Source organism: Haliaeetus leucocephalus, unplaced genomic scaffold (assembly GCF_000737465.1).
Source record: "Haliaeetus leucocephalus isolate CR32 unplaced genomic scaffold, Haliaeetus_leucocephalus-4.0 Scaffold273, whole genome shotgun sequence".
Lineage (NCBI taxonomy): Eukaryota > Metazoa > Chordata > Aves > Accipitriformes > Accipitridae > Haliaeetus > Haliaeetus leucocephalus.
The window spans coordinates 10,578,266-10,599,933 of NW_010972709.1; the positions used below are offsets into that span (position 1 = coordinate 10,578,266).

Genomic DNA, 21,668 nt, shown 5'->3' on the forward strand with positions numbered 1-21,668 from the left:
TCTGTAATTTCACTGTGAAATTTGCAAGAACAGTGCTTTAAATAAATTAAAACAGACTTTTTGTTGCAAACAGTTTTTTGAAACATCTTCACAATAAGAAGCCTAGAATTCATTTAATGCATTTGGTGTTACTGTAAGTATGTATCCAAATATTTAATATGTAGAAAGTGATTTTTAATTAAAAAAAAAAAAAAATCAATCATGTTGTAAGGAGGAGATTCTTACATCAAATATATGCATACATGGAATACAATAGTAGCTATACATATACTTGCATTGTATTTGTATTTCTAAAACAATAATTTAAATAAACTATCTTTAAAGAAAAAATTCAAGCTTCTTTGAAATGGCCATCATGAGTGTCATGCAATAAGAACATTTAAGAGTGTAATCAATTTATTCAAGTGGCAGTATTAGGAACATACTTTCTGATAATACTGAAAGAAAAAAAAAAATTTTAAAGTTCAAAGTTGTCTAGTTTTATGTGCCTAGAAGTGGATAGTGGCACCTAAACCACTGTCTGGATTCACTTTTGAAAGCGTGGTAAATTAGGTGTGCACAAATTGAAATCTACAGAGACTATAAGCTTACAGTTGCAGCATACATCAAAGAAAACCTTATCTTGTGAGCAGCATGCCAAGAAATACTTGAAGGCTAAGCAAATCTCACCAAAACTGCTCAGAAGATGATACTTCTATTGAACAAGGCATTCATTATTTTAAAAATTTATTAAAAATATTAGCAAATGTATTCTAGTTCCATGGTAAACATTTTCAGTAGAAATTCACAGGCTTAAGTGAAGTAATGTAATATTCCTACAATCTATTTGCAGAGAGAAAGTTATGGTAAATAAGAAAGTGAGTTAATGAAACTTATCCAACATTGAGATACCAGCCTCAGATCTATGAGGGTTACTTACAAAAATACCATTAATCTTTTTATAATATAATCATATTAATATTAAAATCATATCCAGATAAAGTGTTCACATAAGGAGCAAATTAATACCTTCATAGACATAAAACCCTTGAGTCAGACTAAAATAAATTATTATCTACAGGTCAAGAAAGAAAGACAAAGGGTTATGCTTGGTGGAACATTCATTGCAGTATCGTTTGAGCACCTCCCTTGAACACCTTCTGAGTAGTCAGAAGTTTAAGACCTTCCAGTTATAAATCAAAGGAAAAAAAAACAGTTGAGGGAAAAAAAAAAAGTCTGGCACATGACTGCAAGCATGAAATACTGGCTCTTTAGAAATATCTGGAAGTTTTGTCTTTTATTTCACAAGGGCTAAGACTATAACACATTAATCAGCTATTTTTATTCCCCCTGCCCCATACAAGACAGTACAATCCACTGCAAAACCCAACAGGCAGTCTAGCGTTTTTCCTGAGGCACACAATTTGCATCTTTACTAAACATTAGTCTCACCTTTATACTGAAAGATGACTAGTGATGTCCTGTCAGAATTTGCCCTCTCTCTAAATCTGTAATTTTTAAAGAGAAGTCAGGTATAGAACAATTTTTGCTTTTTTACCAGGCTACTTCAGATATACCTCTTACTCCATGTAAGATGAATAAAGAAAAAAGTCTTGGGGAGGGAAGAGTGGAGGAAACACAGACATGATAAGATCTTTTTGGTACAGAATTTTGATTTTGTAAACACAAATGAATAGACAGATAACTTATTCTTCTGAAGCACCTGTAATGCAAAAATTACAGAAATGTAATAACTTCTGATCACAGAACCAAAAGTTCAAACCAATTAATGTGTTTTCATTATTAAAGCTAAGATGACTACCAGGTTAAGGTAGATCAAAGACGATCTTGTCATAAATGTAGGGTTATTAACAAAAACACTTTAAAAATATAACCTGATAGTGTCTATTGAAATAATAAGACATCCAAATAATAGCTTTGTAGTGTCAGTTTTTTAAGTCACAGTCTTCTGTCAAATGTTGTCTTCTGATACTAGCTTGTATTCTCATACTGGTTTTGATTTTCTTATTCTTGGCGATGCTCCGCATTCTGATTTTGCTGCTCCATTGACAAAGGTAGCTGTAATTTTAAATTAAAGTATAGTAAACAAACACAATTTTGCTTCACTTTAAAACATATAGAAAGTAGACCGGGGCGGGGGGGGGCAGCTTAAGCATTTGCTTCAGTTGAAATTAACTTGGAGTCAAGTACATAAAATGTTTAAGAACTTTGACTACACAAAGTTGATATGAGCAGGAATCAGACAAAAGTTGCTTCTAAGTCTAGCCTCCTATCTCCAGGAATGAACAATGCTTCATGAGTAGTATTAAAAATGGGGCAAATACAGAGTTGTCCTACCAACATAATTTCTTTCAGGTTCTAGGGGAACCTTAGTGATTTCCTAAGGTCTAACTTGCCTTTAGACCGTTGTTTTATTAGCCACTGACAGACTGAACCCCAGGGATTAAATCTCAATCCATACTTTTGCAGAAATTATTTCTCTGTATTTTATCTCTCTCTTGTGTTAGTTTTAAATATGCTACTACATTAAAATTGTCTATTCATATATTATGAGAAACAGCAAAGAGTAGTTTGCTATTTACCTGCTCAAAACTTAAGATTTTAGAACTCTGTGGTGTCTCCTATCAGACATTTTTTGAGCTAGGTGGTAGTTAGTCTCTCCCCTTACTCTTTAACCAGGATCTTAGTTTAGTTGTTCATTATTTCTTAAATAACTTTTACTGATTCCTTAGGATTTTTTTTTCCTATTTTAAAGCATTGTATTACACCAGTATGGCATGTGCTATCCTAGACAGTCTGCCATTTCACACTTACTAACTTTGTCTGTCATTAGCTTAAGAAGCTCAGGCCACAGCATGAAGAGAAGCTGCAATAGGATAGATGGAACAAAGCAACATATGAAGGATTTACTGTACACTTCTAGTCCTTCTTTTGCCAATTAAATCTGGCATTTATAGTATAAATGGCATAATCTAGATTATTTTGGCTACACAGCTCTCCACACCTAACAACCTCAAATATATATTCTTTTCCTATACTGTTGGGATCCTATGCAAATTATGCCTACCACTGTAAAGACACATTAACTGCAAACAAGTCTGAATTTCATCTTAAGAGCTGGAGGACAAAAGGATTCTATTTACCTTCAAGTAGACTAAAGAAATGACTTACAGCTAATGCCTGCAACTAAACTACTGGCTTCAGTAGAACCCAAGCTCCCCTTCAGAATATTTCTACAAGTGTGAATACTTTTGCAATTAGAAATAAGATAAACTGATAAACAATGTACATCTTTCCACATATGCAGTCAGAGAGGTATAATGCCTGTGCTATTCTTTGTTATACTCAATTGAAGCAAACATGAAGTCAAACACAGTGTCACTTTTGCTACTCTAAACTGTAATCATCTTGGGAACTAAAGAATTGTGCTAATTTCATAAAACAACACAGAAAAGCAATGAAGTTATTCATCTGGAAAGGAGAGAAGGATCTGCAAGACTAGAGAAAGAAAAAAAGAAAAAAGGCATCTACAGTTACATTCAAAACAGAAAGGCTGCTCTGGAATGCTAAAGAAAAACAATGTCATGAGCACCCTAATGGCCTAGAATCTTCCAACTGGTTTCAGCCAATGCTGACTCAGCTAGTAATCTCTGAATGCGAAGAGCTTCAACCCCTCTTAGTAGGAACTAATACATAAAGATCAACTTCAGAAAGAGAGCCAGCCTGTGGTAAAATTCCCAAGTAACTCCATTTTTCAAAGCTCTACCCAAATCTCAGAAGTGATTCCCAGTGTTTCATACGTAACCCTATTGAGTGTTTTTTATATATACATATATATATATATATATATGCATGCTAACAAGAATATGAAATTTCACTCTACCAAATCTTCATAACTCCTATTTAACTCACTTAAAATTGATATAACATTGGAATTTGGAAATTATACAACGTCATTTAATTAAAAGCCCTTCTCCATTAGTTGTCTTTTGCCAGCTACTATGATGTTCCTTTGGAGTTCTTTTCCAGTGGGTTTGATGTTTGTTACGTGATGTGTCTTTATATAGAAGAACAAACATAATTTTAATGGTTTGAAACATAATAAAAGCAGAACTTAAAAAATACAGTAGGAATTTTGGATGGTACTTTTTTTTTTTAATGATGTTAAATCAAAAAAATTTTTACCAGTATTGTAAAAGACTGATTTAAAACTGAAAGAAAAGCCTGGAATCATTAAGCCCAGTTTCATGAAATATTCCTTGCATTTAGATTAACACAGAGTTCAGTGAATAATCCTGAAAATTACCCAGGGCTAACACTTCATACAGTTAGCACTCTGTGTGCTGTCCTGTTAGCAATATGGAATTAGAGAAGAACATTCCGTGATGTTTGAAGGAGGTGTAATACTATCTATATTCTCTGCATGTCAGGAGACAGATGTTTTTGCTCTTTTACAGAAAGGAATGATATAAGCTGATACATCTGGTATAAAAGCATTTGGCCTAGAAATAACTGAAAAAAAAATATTACACCACTGACCTCTATTTGGTTACTTTTTCGTTCGTTTGTTCTTCGTGTTAGTTATTTTTCTCTTTGGAATCTGGTTCTTAACATGCTCTCTCCATTTCTTCAGCTGAAAATTTATAAATTTCCACATCATCCAGGCCTGTGTTAGACAAACAGCACCCAGGCAGCCAATCCTAATAAGATTTGAGATTTTGGAGACAGTTAGATAAAAGTTTCAGTTAACCATTAATAGACTGCAAATCTGTACCTATTTTATTTTTTCTCTAGAAGTCTGCTATCAAAACAAGTAAAATCTTCCTACCATAGGAAACCAGACGTATCAGAAGGCTTTACCCAAGTCAAGGTGTGTCACACAAGAAGTGAATGGAAATCGTATCTAAGTATACTGCTAGAAGCAAACAGGTTTATCAAGGAGTTATGACCATAGCTTTCAATGGCCAATAGGAAATTGTGTCACTGAGGCCTCTTCTGCCAAGCAATCTATAAATGAAAAATCATGTAGATTCAAAATCCTTCCCACACACTTGATTACAGGCATTAAGTTATAAGGGTGAATGTTAAAGTGATGAGCTCATGCCACAACAGTAATAATATTTTAAAATTAACAAGCAAGAGTAAAAGATATACAAAACAATATTTTAGGAAGGCACCAAACAAATAGTTAAAAAATTATGGGTATTAATATCACCAAATGATACTATGTCCAGTATAGACATAGGTGAAAAAAAAAAGTTTAACGAGATGATTATTCCAGGCTTTTTGGATGATTATCAACAATTAATTTAAAAAGTTTCTTTTTTCGTTCTTGCTTTTCTATTTCCCATAAATCCTATTCTACTACCTTTGTGAAAAGAAGATAGAAAAGAGAACAATATTTCCCTTCCCTTAAAAATAAGAGAAAAGCAGCACCCAGGGAAATTCTTCAAAACACATTATCATTCTGGATTGTTTTATTAAAGGATATTTTGAAATGCCACATTATACAAGCATGAATGTCTACTAGCCTTGTTATACCTCACAGGGAGTACATTGAAGTTTCCATCTGCTATGGAAAAACCTGGATTCTCTGCTCTTGCCAGACCAAATCCAAATGTGAGGACAGATAAAGTTAGGGTCAAAAGACGCACCATTACGAAAAGTAGAGCCCAAATGGTAAATCTGAAAACAAAATAATGAAATTAATGTGCTTTCCCCTTTTAGTCCATTTCTTTTCAATAAAGTCAAACATACAAGGAACTTTTCATTAAAATTCTCTCAGCAACAATAGGGAAATGTCCACGGAGGGGACCAATAATTACAGAAAAACTTGGTCATCGGCAAACATTCAGTCCTGCCTCATTACACAATCTTTTGACTAGAAAGTACAATGAAGTAAAAAGATGCATCTCAAGCTGGCATTCATGCTGTAAGCCATTTATAAGTAATGGTGATGCTATAAAGCCAGAAAGCTCATGCTAAAGGTATAATATACATTTATTAAACAGTTGGAAGGTCAAGACAATATATGCAATTTTTAACAGCCAGATGTTTATAGGACAAAAAGGTAATCAGATAGCTAATAAGTAACAAGTGACAATTATTTCACTTTATAGATAACAGAGTGCCATCCTGCAAATTTTCAGCATCTAGAAGTTTTTACTACAGGATGTGGAAAAAAACCCTGATGAACAGTTTTATTAAGCTGACAATAATATCAATTTTCTAAATTAATTATTACTGCCATTACGTAAACATTTCTATAGGAAAAAGACTTCATATCCTGTGACTGATGAATGGATTAAAAGAGACACTACCAATGTGAAAAAAAAATCTTTCAAAAATTTCCACTAAAAAAAAAAAAAAATCCAGCTCGTTCAACTGATTTCAAACATAAAGAAAACATACTTTAAATCTCTCACAGTATAAACAAGACTGCTTAAAAAGCAACTCTTCTCAAAATCTTTTTTTGGAGAAGGGTGTGAAGAAAGCTACAATGTCTGGATGTGAAACTGTAAGAAGAAACAATAAATTCTAAGCTAGGAAAAATACCTAGTATTTGACATTGTGTTGTTTCTACAGTTCACATTATAAGTGCTACAAGTTATAACAGAAATAAAATGCCCCAAATACTTCTGCAATTCATCAGCTATGAAAACCAATTTCCATTTCCAGTTATTTAAACTGTGGTAATGTTGCACATGGGATAACTGATTTCCAGCCAAAGACAGACATAGTTGCTTATCTGATCATTAGAATCTTCATAAGACAGGAAAATATGTTCTCCTAATCAGTATATTTAACCTTCATGGTTTTGGATGGCATATAATGAAAAGCAGATAATCTCATAGTTCCAAAAACCTCACAATGAAGTATGACATACAAGTGAAAGATAAACCGTCTTGTACTTTCACTATTTGCATCAGTAAACATTGATTTTTTGCAAAGAACATTCAGTATACCTATTTAAAACATTAGCTTAAAGGAGCACCACAAACGAACCTTGTGAAAAGATCAGAAAGAGCAGCAGTATTATACCGCCTCAAGGGAGGCTACCTATAAATAAGGGACTGCATGAAAGAAAGCAAGGCTTTCGTGATAATATCTTCCAGTTGGGCAGTCGCTCAGAAAAGGAAGAAAGAATAAGAGACAAGAACACATAAATGAGACAAGGCTGCTTTATTCAAACTGGAACCTCCAAAAGTCTTCACATTCAAATGGTGAAATGTATCCAATCCTTCCTAGCATGCCTCAGTTAAAATATCTCAGTTCCCCATCTCCTTCATTCTCAAATGCATTACTTTTATACCCATTAATTCTCAGAATACTTGAGAATCTTAATCAAGAGATGTATAATTCAAGACATCAACTACACGTTTTGAGACATTACCTTCTCTGTTGTATAGTTACCTCCCTTTCTCACCTTAACAAAACGAGAGAGACCTGCAAGAACTTATAGGGAATGCTGCTTTTATTACTTCTTTGATTAACCGTTTTTAAAAACGGATGTTCCTACATACAAAGTTTATGAACATTTAAGCAAACAGCAATTTACAGAATCAGAAGCCAATACATAGATATCTGAGATGGGACTTCAGCAAAAGCCTCAGCAAAACCTTATGATGATGATCATGAACTGGTGTGTTTGCTTCCTTGACTCTATGTAATGACAATAACTTGCTTGTGGAGTCAAAGCAGGTAATACTGGACATTGAACAAGTGATATTTGCTACCTGAGTACCTTTACATACATGCAAATCCATTTATATGCAATTATTAAGCAAAGTTCTGCCTTTTAATTAACAAATGCAAGATTTACCCTTTTTGATTGTTTTCATCACTGAAGTAGAAAAGACGTGAGGCATGAAAAATGAGTTCCACTAAATAGTGAGGTACCATCAGAATTAGCCCCAAACGCTGCAAACTATAAAACAGAAAAGTTAGGAATTTTAATGAAATTATGAAGAAAATACATCTATCTATTCAAAATGGGCATGCAAATACTTACTTTAATATATAGGCACCAGAGATATGAGCAATGTAAAGGCAAATATAACATAGCTGCCTTGGAATATCTTCCTAAAATTAGAGAAATTATAATAAATGCTGTTACAGTTTAACTATGTTTTCTGAAGAAAAATAATACAATTTATCAGGTTTGGTTATTTTTCACACTACTGTACAAATTTCTGAAAAGAGTATCTGAATCAAAAACTACAGACCACCTGGACTAAATTAGATAGGAAATGCAAGCAATTAATATAGAAATAGTATATAAATAACTTAATATACAAAAAAGAATATGTAGATATTTATGTAGCTAAAATATTAATATGAATAATTGGAAAGAATATGTATTTAATTAACTGTATTGACAACTTCTCTCCATACCTTTTGGATCCTTTGGAAGTATAGCTCCAGCAGTGCATGAAGCCAATAGGCTATCTGGCAAATATAGAAGAATTTTACCTGAAAACTAAACAATAATTCAGGTTAAGAAGACACAAGGTGATGAGTTTAAGCTTTCAACATGAGATAGAAGATTTTATTTCATTATCTTAAATTAATTCTGACTCATTATAGTTTATGATTCCATAATCACACAAACCTCAAACACAAAACAACTCTGTGGTGAGTTTTTTGAATTAGCATCCATAATCTTCTTGATAGCAAGTTCTGAATTGCCTTTTGAGACAGTAGGAAAGAAAAAACAACAAAAAACCCAACACACCGAAACAGTTCATCTCATGAGCAGTGGAACTCCCTTCCTAAAATATGCGTATTATCCCCCTTCCCTTTATCATACTCTCACCAGAGAAAAATGGAGGCCGGGGGGATGGGCAGATAAAACCCACAATTTCGTAAGTCATCTTAATTTTAAAAAAAAAAAAAAAAAATCAAGCTATAAATCCCCTCTAATTTGAAAATTCAGTCTCTGACAAACATGCTTCTTTAGTGTGAAAGAGTTCAGCAGTCCTATTATATATCCTATCTTGAAAACACTTTCACTTTAACTCAGCTACCATAGTTAAGTTAAAGAAAGCTAAGAACACATGTAAGTATCTCTTGGACAGATGTTAAATTCATCAAAAACTACCTTTGGATAAAACAGCTGGCAGTTTTCAAACTGAAGAAAGTATTTTCATCTAGTTGCCATTCTTACAAGGTACCAATGTCACTACCTTATTAGTGGTTCCCTAAAATTTGGGGTGGATAACTATTCAGTGAAGTACCAGATTTTTTCAAATTGAAAATAGAACACTTACAGCATACGAGAATGGGGATAATCTTTCCAGAGTGAGGTTGGGTTCATCATGAATTCTTCCTAAAGAAAAAGGCCATTGATTTAAGGACCTTCTTAATACTTGAAGTCTATTTTTTAAGTAAAAACAGCAAATAGACTGTTACTTACTTCATTCAAAATACCTGCTCCCCATATAAATGAAAACAAGTAGAAAAACGCTAGCTGTCCTGATTCATTGAATTTGCTGTGCTTTGTTTTTGACAAATGCAGGCGTCTATTAATTTTCTAGAAACAAAAAGCAGATCAATAAATGTAATTTCTAAAACAAGAAAACTATTTGGGAGTTAGCGTTCACTCCTGAATTATTTTTTCTATTTTTTTTTTCTTCCCAAATCTCCCATTCCTCAATCAAAATACATAGCTCCCACTATTTAAGACCTTGATCAGCACTTTGTATGACAATTAGCTTCAGTAAGACTTGCCACTATCAAATTTCTTTGTACACTCAAAACCCATTTGAGCTTCTGTGGCTTAGATGCCCTATTTGTGAAGACATTCTAAGACCCTTCAATAATAGGTGGTCTTCACAATGGCTTTAACAAATTCAGTTTACTTTGCAACTGGTATAAAAGAGCACACAATGAAGTTTGAGCTCCCTCTTTAAGGTGAAGCTCAGCTGACAAACAGAAATCCATCACTGTAGTAATTTTCATTTTTGATCTTCTGAATATAGCTTATGAATCTAATGCAGCAGACCTCATTCACAGATATTTCTGGTAGGGCATGAACATTTAATGTCTGTTTTTACAGAAAAATATAAGTTAAATTGATTGAAAGAAAGATTCAGTGGTTTATACCATTAATAAATTGAGGAAATATCACCATAAAAATATTATAGAATCATTCAGGTTGGAAAAGACCCTTAAGATCATAGAGTCCAACCATTAACCTAACACTACCAAGTCCACCACTAAACCAAGGTCTAGTCACATTTTTGTCAAAGAACAAAAGGATTGATCACAACAGGGCTTCTCAATGCTAAACCATTCCTTGTACCACAGCTTACACTTAACTTGAAGAAAAACTCTCAGCAGCTGATGGCTAAAAATAACATGTTTATAAAATAAGTTATATCCCAGTAATAAACTTACATCTAATACGTACTCCTGGATTACAGCATGCAGATTAATAGCTACAAGCATGTAGAAGAAGATTGTGGCAAAGTCTTTTGGACCATAGTCATAAAAATGAAACTGCTCGCTGTTGTCATCTAAAAAAAAAACACAAAAAAACAAAAAACCCCGAAGTGTGTATTTTTACATTCTTACGAAGGAGTACTCTGTGCAACTGAAAAAGGGCAGCAGTGACCATTGTTCTTGCAAGTTATGTTAAATTGATACAGGATACTAGTTATAAGTTTTACGTTTTTTAAAATCACTTTTTATGCCCTATTAGATAACTTGAAACTTCTTTTCCTTTGATACAATGACACAGTTCTAAGCCTAGAACAAAGTATTGAGAACAGTATACACTGAACAGTAGCTCAATCCATTTCTTTCGTCTAGGCCATCAAAAAAAAACCCCAAAAAACCCCACAAAACAAACAACACCGCAGACACACCAACACCCTTTCCTCTATACTTTGGTAAAGCCCAAATGAAATTCCATCATAAGCAGCATGACTATATGTAGGAAAAAAGAAACTATATAGCAAGGAACCCTAGTAGTTCAACACATCAGCAAGTAACAACTTCCCCAGGATTTGTAATACATTCCTATAAATCAAAAACAAAATTGCTAAAAAAAAAAAAAAAGAGAACATTCACACTGTTAAAAAAGTACTTCAAATGTTTGTATTTACCATGTTTAAGTGTGGGAGAACTTATAAATGAAATTAAATTTAAAAAGCATGTATCAGGAGCAGTAGACCTAAGGAAGCCTTATTTTGTAGGAATGTCTCTCCTTTGGCCCACAAAGACCCATTACAACCACCTTGCTTTTCTTTATGCATCTGAGACTGCAATGGAAAAGAAAGAACTTGTACGGCAACTCATCAAGAGCCACACATCCTGATTTACAGGCTAGCATGTCTAACATTTATATTCTTCTGCTTTCACTTAAGAGGGGGCAGTAATTTGGATGTCTCATCTATACAGCCACCACTTTTCATAAATATCAAGGAATTCTGTTATCTTTAAGACTTCTACCCTTTGTCAAAAACTTTGTGTTTTCCAAATCCAAAACAGCAGAAATAGACATCAAACAACTTTTTTTTTTCCTAAAGGAAACTAGGGTAGAAGGTGTCAAGGGAGCAATTACTGCTTCCTGTAACATGAATGGTACCTTAAGGTCCTAATGCACAGGACATCCATGTAACTCTAAGTGTCACATGTCCTACTTCCATGTTTGAAAGCAGCTTGTGATATAATCAATGAACAAGTAATCGCATAGCAAATGCTCTATCTGCCTAGTTCCTAGCACTTTTTTTTTTTCCCCCCAAAATGGACCTTCACTAGTAATATATTCATTGTTTTCAGAGGGCCAGAGTCGAGACCTCAAAATTGCTTGTGCAGAACTCATCCACACCTCCTATTAAAACTAAGGGAAGCTATACCTTGTTCATTCCATTGTATGTATATATACACACATACATACACACATATTCATGCACCAAACACTATGAAGAAGTCACATCACAGGCATCTTGGTAACTGACACATGGATTTTACTTTTGTCTCTGCTACAGGAGATTTCTACTTGATGCTGCTCAAATATCAGTAAAACAGAAGCCCACTGACTGTGTACACCTCAAGTGTTCAACATAAATCATCTCAGAAAACATTTGCAAAAAATAATATATATTCATTACTGCAATGTTGATCAATGCACTATTTTGAACATACTAAATGCAGTCAGTGCTACATTATTTCAAACGGTCATAGCATTGAGGTCTGAAGTTTGGAAGTCAAGATTAGAACGAAAGTCCTAGATTTTTGCTAATTTCTCTGGACCATAGTTCCCCATCTGGAATAATTCTACCACAGTACCTATTTTTTCCAAGACAATGTGCAGGTTAATTCCTGGAAAGAACTGAAAGTTATCAAATTAAGTTATCAAATAAGGAAATTCCATTAGCTGCTTACCACTCCTGTATATAGTGCAGCAGGTACAAAAGATTAAAAAAAGTAAATCTTTTTTTGGGAAAAAAAAAAGAATCAGTACTGTCTCTCTTTGTTATTTAAAAGCATGACTGAGTCAGCAACATCAGTTACTTGAGAATAATAATATGATATTTTTGAAATATAAACCGCAAATCTATTACTAATGACATACAAGAAATCATGAATAAGCAACAGATACATAGAAGATTACCAAAATATTCTGTTACTTGATAACTCCTGTTGCTTGTATCAAAAACTGGAAAGAATGCATGCTTCTCACATCAAAATGCAAGTAAGTAGCAGTGTTAACTACAGGAAAAATAACCCAGTATTATTCACAAGCAACAGAGAAAACACTAGAAAGTCAGTGAATACAGTATTAGTAAATCCAAAAGCAGACAGACAAATATGAGAGTTCTACTACATTATAAAAGTGAAGTGAATTGAAATCTTGAGGGGAAAAAAAAGAGAAATTTTTAATTGTTGAGCTCTTACATTACAAGAAAAAGAAATAGATTCGATTTAATCTCACCAACGGTATAGGTGACATTGTACTGCAGAGCAATAAAGATGATGATGCTCCTGGCTGGGGCCTGAAATTCAAAAAGAAACAAGGAAAAATTATCAGATTTTTCAAAAAAGCTAGACTATAAACACCCAAAACTAGGAGATTATGCCATCAATAAATGTTCTCCCACACATGATTTAAATCAAAGAGGTCCTGAAAGTGTTATTCATCTCCCACAAATGTGGAGGCTCACCTTGTTGCAAATCCTTTAACATTTGCTGCATAGGGTCAGGACTTGAATTATGTCCTTTTAGCTAAGGATCAAATTACTCACTAACTCTACTAAATAACATTTTAGTGTGTTTAGAAGTGTAAATGGTTTTCATTTATTTCAAAAGTTAAAAGACTCTCTAGATTAAATCAGATGGAAAGTTTCACCTAACTTTGCAAGGTATTAAAAAAAGTGACATTCTGGTTAAGTGTCCATATAAGTAAATAGAGTATTCAAAACATCATAGTAGAATGATAAGATCCACCAATTTCTTGTATGATAAATCAAGCATTTTCTAAAAATTACAGTACAATCAAAGTAACCAATGGTATACTTCTATTGTTACTTTTTCTCCAGTGGCAAAAATAGTTTATTTAAAAAACAACCAAACAAAAAGCCCCCAACACTTTCAGCCATCCCTACCTCTTCAAAATGCCTTCCCATTCCCATGTTGCAGTATATTTAGCCCTTAGCTGTAACAATGGAACTGTTTATAATGTGGATTACTGTATGACCCTACAGCCGAGTGGTAAGAGGTAAATATGTTTGCTTAGTTTACTTGAAAACATTTCATCATCTGGTTTGCACAACTTCAAAAACAAACAGTTATGCTGATATAGCTTACCACTCTTTCAGTTACAACAAAGGGATATAAGTGGAAGGGAAAAAAAAAAACCAACAACAAAACTGGTTTCTTTACTGCAGAAAAAATGCAACATGGAATTACATCCTACACTGCCAATAGCAAGTACATTTATTATGTTTGCAAGCACTCAGTTATCTAGTTCATAAATCAGACAAGTACAACAGGCATAATCTGAAGGCTGATGTAACAATACATTCTTGTATCTTTTGTGCTTTCTCTTAAACTGATCTTCACAGATATGACTTAAAACAAATAAATATAAACTAAAAAAACGAAAGCTGTTTTCCTCAGATGTCACACCATCTAATTTCTGGAAGTGTAACTAACAACATTTGGGGCTAAATAAAACAAGCACTAATTTATCCAGCTACAAAATAAGCAAGAGGCACAACAATGCAAAAGAAGATCCTCTGTAGCAAGAAAAGGGAGAAGGCAAATCGCTTAAGTACACTAGCAGTGCACCTGTGAAATTAAGCAGTAGAGGAGTCATAATACTGGAGTGCTTTTAAGAGGAAGTCTCATTAAGGAAAATGAAAGTTCCAATTTTTCTGACATACAAAATTGACTTTCAGACACTGCAATTCTACAAACAATTTAACCTTTTGTAAGCCAGCACTAACATCAAAAGGAGCAATCCTGCCTTTCTCTTTACTGCTAGTTGCTTCTTGTCTCTGTCCCACACTCGTGCCATCAAAAGCAGTGGTGTGGTGAATTGGACAGGAAAATTATACAAGTTAAAACTGATCCAGCAAAACAGGAATGAAGAGAAAACCCTATTAATCTTAACACAGATAAGTTTCCTAATATGCTGCACTGCTCAGCTACAGAATTTCTTTTGTGTCCTTGATGGGGAGAATAAGCAGCCAGAGCATCAATGCCAACTTAAAGTGTTCGTGGAATGAGAGTGCGAAAAATTCATTGCCAACTGCTCGTGGAGAGACAGGGAAAAATACACATAGTTACATAGGTATGGATGTCATCAGCACCTAACTAAAACAAACATGCTTGCTTTCAGTAAGTCATCACTCAGGACCCACAGCAACAGTCTCCCTTGTAGAAGGGCATTCAGGCAGCACCATGTAGCTTCAAGCAGACCCCTTCATTAGGGAGTTTTCCTGAGAATAAGTGCTTATTTTTGTGCTCTTTGGGAAAAGAGTGTGGTAAGAATCTTTGCTAGAGCCCAGCAAGTTAGGTTTTCTGTTTGTCCATGAAGCATACAATGTAATACTACAAGCATTTCCCTCTGCTGGAAGTATGGGAGCCCCATTAAGTGGTATTCTGTGGCAAGATAGCCACAGATACAAAGGTGATGTAAATTGTTCTAGAAAGAAAGAAATCATATGAAACACTCCAAGATGATACTAGAAGCTTAAAGAGAACCACAAAGACTAAAACAAAGGTTTCTTTAGACGACGAAGGCCCACTTTGTTGTCAAGAAAAGGAGTAGGATTGGGCACCTAAAACACTACAAATATTCTCAGATAAGGAAGAAGAAAGAAAATAACAGTTAACACACTAAAATTTAACTGCCACTTTTCAGTATGTTATAATCAGAGTGAATCTCCCTACACGCATCTATAGACCTCATAATAATCAGCAAAGTTAAGGTATGGGAAAGTACAATTAAGGTGCATAAACAACCTTACATAATTTTAACATACTTCTTGTTTTTTGGATGGTCTCATGGATATGGGCAATTGAATGCCATGCCACCTAGAAAAGAAAACCCTGTGTTTACTATAGTACTATGTAAGCCCAAGCAAATCATTCAATAGGTAGTGAACTGAAAAGTTTCATTTACACATTCTTTAGCTTATTAGTGTATAACCTACGGTACCATGGGCTAGATTAGGAAATCTGCCATTGATGGATGCATCTGAAGTTACAGTAAGCATAAAATGCTGTGAAAAGCACTGATTTAACAACAACAACAAAAAGCTGCCCTTCAGTGCTTCAAACTTAAAACCTAAAAATAACTTAATACAGAAAGGAAATCAAGACCAAAAGAAAATAGACATAACAGCTGTGTAGACAAGTTCAGTAACACTTATGAAGCACTCAATATAGAATCATGATAAATGTCACCAAAATTTACTGGAAAAACATCAGTATTTTTGTTTGTTTGGCAGACTGGATTACCCATTATAAAAGTGGTGTAAGACCTAGACAGTGAACAACAGAAATATAGATTTCATTCAAATAACTGGTATGGTTTCTGCAGTGAATGAGGCAGAGGCGTAATACAGAGGTCTAACCTGTTACATTGCACCACTGTTCCTCTGCATAATAAATGCAAAGGTGTCTCAATCAGAAAAGTAACTTTTGCATCAAAAAGGAGATGCTGATGTTTAAATTATACAATAAGAAGTATAATAGTATATATAGTATATATTCAAACAAGCACAATAAAAGCCTATCACAAACTACACTAGAATCTAGTCTGCATTTGAACTTTTAGAATTATGCTGACTAGAAATGAGATAATTTGCTAATTATCCTTGGGTGTAACTAACTCACTCTTTTTCCTCTAAATGAAATCACCTTAATCAAAAGAATAAAGCTCACCCCAGGGGAGCTGCACAGTCCTTTCCAATACCTGCAGAGTTACAGAAATACAACTTCTATGGTGTATAGAAAGCCTGAGTTAAGACAAATGGAATTCAGAGACGGAACTCCAGAAAACATAATTTTTTTTAACAGCAAAAGGACACAGAGCAGTATCTTTTTAAAAGTACCATATATAAAGATACATTAAAAGTTCCATTTGGGATCCCAAACAGGGTTTACTTAATCCCAGGTGCAGACATTTACTTTCTTTCTTAAAGCCTTCATCACCTGAGTTGTCAAGCTCCTAGCTATTATTTTAATCCCAAAACTGAGTTCCGCATTTAATATATTAACTTTATGACATACTCCTCCATAGATGACACAACTTATTATACCTCAACACTGCATTTGTCCACCATTTAGAAGGAAATTATCTGACCATCACAACTGCTTTCTCTACTTTATTTCTGTCCAGTATCCTTAATGTTTTCAGAAGTGGATCAAGACATATACAAAAAAAAAAAGCCCCCCAAAACCCCAACACTGCAGAACATCTACATGTAAGTATTTTATCTCAGAATTTAACAATACTTTTAATTTAAAATGATCAGATTTTTAATGTTATCCAACTGATGGGAAACGTTAATATTTCCGTAAAGTATTTAAGTTGTAATAACAATAATAGTTCAGGAAAGTATTTAAGTTGTGTATCCAGAATTTAAACTCTATTCACCAAGCCTTATCCCATACTCTACGCCAACATAAAATATTCATGTAGCAACACAGACACACACAAGGCTTTTGTCCCAAAAGTGGGGAAAAGTTGCCCAAGAGAGATACCTAATCCATCACCCTAGAAACTAATAAGCAGCTTGCACATGGAAATAAGCTTTATAATAACTTTCAAATACAAAGGCAAAGAGGAATTCAGAAGTTGGGCTGAGACTGTCTAATCCCACATTTTTCTTCAGATTATCCATCGCTAGGGAGCTGAGCCAATGACAGCAATGGACTGAGCAGTGGTGCAAAAGGGCGACCAGCAGTTTTTAACTACCATCTAGTTAAGCATGCTCAAATCATGAGAGACTGAAACCCTCTTTATAAGTGTTCCTAACTGCTTTACCACTTGGACTTTTGAACCGGGGGGGGGGGGGTGTAAATAGGCACAACAGAGACATAAAACGACTCTGCTTTGAGCAAGGGGGGCCTGAGGAGCTTTTTAACTCAGGAGACTGGAACTGAGTAAAAGGGACCTTATGGGAGGGTGCTAGGAATGAAACATATGCAGAGATGAAGGAAAACCGGACCAGAAAAGAAAAGGGCAGCAATCTGACAGAAGATGCTAAGAGGGGGTTGCATAGTGAGAGCGGGAGCTGGCAAAGACAACTCAGTAGAGAAGGCACTGGGGAGTACGTGAGCTGGGGCAGGACAGAAAAGAAACGAAACTTGGTGCACGCGGAAGGCAGCCGAGACATGGAGAGGAGGGTGCCCGAGCACAGTGTCACCTCGGGGCAGAGAAGAAACGAGGACATAACCCTGCAAAGAAGAAGGGAAAAGGCAGACCGAGCCGGAGGGGGTAGAGCAGAGCTGCTTGGCAGCGAGGCTGAAGCGAACGGAGGGACGTCCTGGGGAAGCTCCAGAGCGGGAAGCCGAGGGCGCCGCAGCTGCCCCACAGCAGGATCAGGTGCTGCTCCACTCGGCAACCACCGGTCCCCTCACCTTGCCCAGTGCCTCCACTATGAGCCCCAGCAAGAAGGCCATCACCAGGAAGGATGCAGCATCAGCATGGTTCTGAATGATGAACTCATGGCTTAGCACCGCCGGGCTCCTGATTTTCCTGCGGAACCTCATGGCGGTTGACAGCTCCCAGGCCCGGGCAGCCCCACCGAGAGGAGCGGTACCTCTCCCTGCACCCCAACAACCGCTACCTCACGCACGGTAAACACCACCGGCCCTAAAAGGCCCACCCTCTTTCGAGTTCCAGCCAGTCAAACTTAAGAGCGCTTATGATTGGCAGTCCTGGTACCTAATCGTTAGGCGGTCTGGAAGAGATGTTTCTAAGGAGGCGGTGCTTCGAAGGCAGTTGGGCACTTGCGGCGGGAGAGGGAGTCCGAGCTGAGTGACACGGTTCCTGCCAATCCCATACGCGGGTGGGTGGGGCTTGCTCTGACGGCCGCTGCGGACCTTAGTGGGCGGGGTTTGGTTCGTGCCAGAGGCGGGCTGGGCGCTGAGGAGATTGTCGCCGGCAGAGGCCCAGTGGAGCCCCCGTCTTTGGTTCCGTTCGATCCGGTCTGGTCTGTGTGTAGGCTATGCTCGCCGCAGCTCCAGTGGCGGCCAGGTAGCTCCGCTCTCCTAAAGCCTACGAGGCACGTTAGTCGGTCTGCTCTCTTCACGTGTCCCAGGACTGCGGCCCGCCTAGGTGGGGGGAAGCGGCTCCTCCTCATCCCCTTCTAGAGTTCAGCCGGGCTCTCTCACCTGCGGCTAGACAAAAGGGGAGAAACTGTTGAGAAACTCCCCTTTCCTTTTTTTTCCCATTAAAATGGAGAGAAAGGGGATTCAGGGTGCTTTGCAGTCCTAAAAACGTGGACATTTGGCTATCTAGCTGGAATTCGGGGGGAAACCATACCAATTTATCAAAAAAATGTCAACGAAGGAAAGGGTGAAGGCCAGAGGGTGGTATGGCCTCCCAGAGAACAGGGTTGGAAGAGAAAATAAAAATTCGGTCCCATCTGGCAGCCGGGTGTCTCCCCTGCTGTACTGAGTGTGGCCTCAGCTGATTGCAGTGAAGAGAGGATCCACCTGGATCCAGTTGCCAAATATGACATAAAATACAGTTCAGCTCTAAAGTAGTTTTGGTACATGTTGATTATTAAATATTTAATGCTCACTGAAACTGTTTTTTAGTATGCCTGAATTTGCTTTCTGTTAAATGTTCTGCTTAGTCACTGAGTTTGGCTACTATGCTTGTACTCCTTTTCCCACCCTTATTTTGAGTTTCAGGCTAATATATTCAGACACTGGATTTTATGTTTGAAATTAAGAATTGCTGCAGAGCACATGTGCTATTTGGGAAGCAAGTGCTATGCATGTTCTTTTTCTTAGCTGAAAAGAGGATTTAAAAATTAATTACTTGTAATAAGTTGTTTACAAATCATGACTGGTTTCTTTTTTTTTTTTACAAAAAAAGAAACAATAAAATTGAAAGAATTTCATAATTGTTTAGCATAATTGCTGCTTCTTGTTTCGTTTCTTAAAGCTATAAAAATAATCCTGACTCACAATTAACTGTGATTCAAAACAGTTTCAGTTTCATTTCTTCCTGGAACACATTAGAAAAAGGGGCAGATAATGCTGAATAGGAATGGGAAACAAGAAACAGGAACTTGGAACATCATTTTGTAACCCAGAACATACTAATCTGATACAACTGATAACACTCTTTTTGGACCATATCAGAGTGAGCAAGATAGTTTAGATTTTCATTGTCTGGGAACATGGTTTTCTAGAAGATCAGTACTCTAGAAGATCAGCCTACTACAGTAGGCTGTAGGGCTTTAAGAATTGTTCTATACTTGTATAGCTTCTACATTTGTAGCTTTGTAGATAATTTTGCTTTCAGCATGAATTTCAGCTCTTATACTTGCTTAAGTTCCAAACAAGTAACATTGAGTTTTTATTTTTAAACAAAACTAAAGCAATTTAAGAGCAGATAACTTATATGATTTGTTACTTGCTTACATAGATGCATGCTTTCTTTAGGACAAGGTAAGATTTAATACATTACTCAAATTTAAGATGCATAATTAATCTATTAATTACACTATCTTAGCAAAATTAATCTTGAGGCAGATTTGCTAGCTACAAGACTTGGAAGATTTAGAGCATGAGTTACAATGAGAAAATCAAATACGATAATTTATAGTAATATTAAACTAGTGTTCAAGTGCGTGCTTCAAGAGATATCCAGTGACTTCTGCTCTTCTATGTATACTAGCTTAATTTTTTAGTATAGACAGATGCTGTATGGTCAAGAGAGGACCACAGTTGTCTAAACTGACTATTTCAATTAACAAAAAGCTTGAACCTATTTTTGCAGTAAAACATTGTGTGTAGGAGGCAAGGGAAAAAAAAAAGGTGTGATGTTGCAGACCACAATTTTACTCTTTAGAACCCTGTGGTCAGGTTCTGCTTTTCCTCCTCTCCTCATGACAGCATCATGTTAAGGCAGTGAAGTGTCCCCTTTTACTTACTATGTGTATGATACAATTTTTTGATAAAACTCTAGTGTGCTGAACTATGTCTTTGGAAAGTAAATAAACTATTTCTTAAAGCAGTGTACAAGTGTATAAAAAAAGACCAGTGAAACCCCATACTTGTATTACTTACACTTAATTTTCTCACGTATCTCTTCAGAATTTAGATTATCTAATGTTTGGAAAGTGAGATAACTGGATGGACCTACATGAGGACAACCCACTTATTTTTCTGGCCACCTGCTTTCCTGTGTGGTCTATAATTCTGTGTCTGTTATTTAAGCTCTAAATCCCAGGTTTAAAGACACAAAGGGTTTTTTTTTATCTCTGATTCCACAGTTTCTGTGTTGTATGTAGTCCCCTTTCTCATAAATCCTACTATGTCATATCCATTGTCCTATCCTTTAAACAAATGAACTTAGCAACCATAGCTATTCTTATTTTCATAGTTGCTTTTTCTAGTAAAAAAGTAAACAAAACAAAAAAACATAGCCTCCAGTTAAGAAAAGATTTCCACTTTGCTGTTGGTTTGTCATGTTACGGTTATGTACATGGTTATGTATTTAGTCAAGGAATTAAACAGAAAATTAGAAAATTATGTCCCACTAGCCACCTAGGTTGAAAACAACTGCATAGGATTTAATATTTAGTCTGCTATTAAGTTTTGTTGTTGTTCTGTATAAAAAGCAAAATGAAATTAATGTCTTTTGCAGAGTTGTAGGAAGCAACCAGAGATCTGCTTGACTACACAGAAATAGCTAAGAATGACTCCTTTATTTTATGCTTCAGTTAAACAAGATAAGCTAATTCCGAATTTGAGTAAATTCAGAGAAGAAAAAAGATCCAGTCATTGTCTTGGGGTAAGTAAACACAGTTTAAAAATCAAAAGGCAAATACATTGGCTATATGATTTCCTTTTGTGTGTTAAAAGACCATCAAAGATTGGGATTTTTTAATTATTTATTTTTTATTATTTTATTGGACATTGTATGAATGCAGAATAGCACAGAGACTCCATCTAACAGAATTTAGGAT

At 35.7% G+C, this 21,668-nt stretch overlaps 1 protein-coding gene across 1 annotated transcript; it reads right to left on the minus strand.

Moving 5' to 3' along the window:
• Nucleotides 1-477: 477 nt before the first annotated feature.
• LOC104833116 (translocating chain-associated membrane protein 1-like) lies at nucleotides 478-18,326 on the minus strand. Its single transcript, XM_010569679.1, is given in 11 exon segments — nucleotides 478-2,058; nucleotides 4,540-4,700; nucleotides 5,542-5,685; nucleotides 7,823-7,927; nucleotides 8,012-8,082; nucleotides 8,395-8,479; nucleotides 9,270-9,328; nucleotides 9,416-9,532; nucleotides 10,399-10,517; nucleotides 12,941-13,001; nucleotides 18,112-18,326. Coding segments are annotated over 11 exon segments (1,116 nt in total). The 5' UTR covers nucleotides 18,232-18,326; the 3' UTR covers nucleotides 478-1,984.
• Between the last annotated feature and the right edge of the window lie 3,342 nt (nucleotides 18,327-21,668).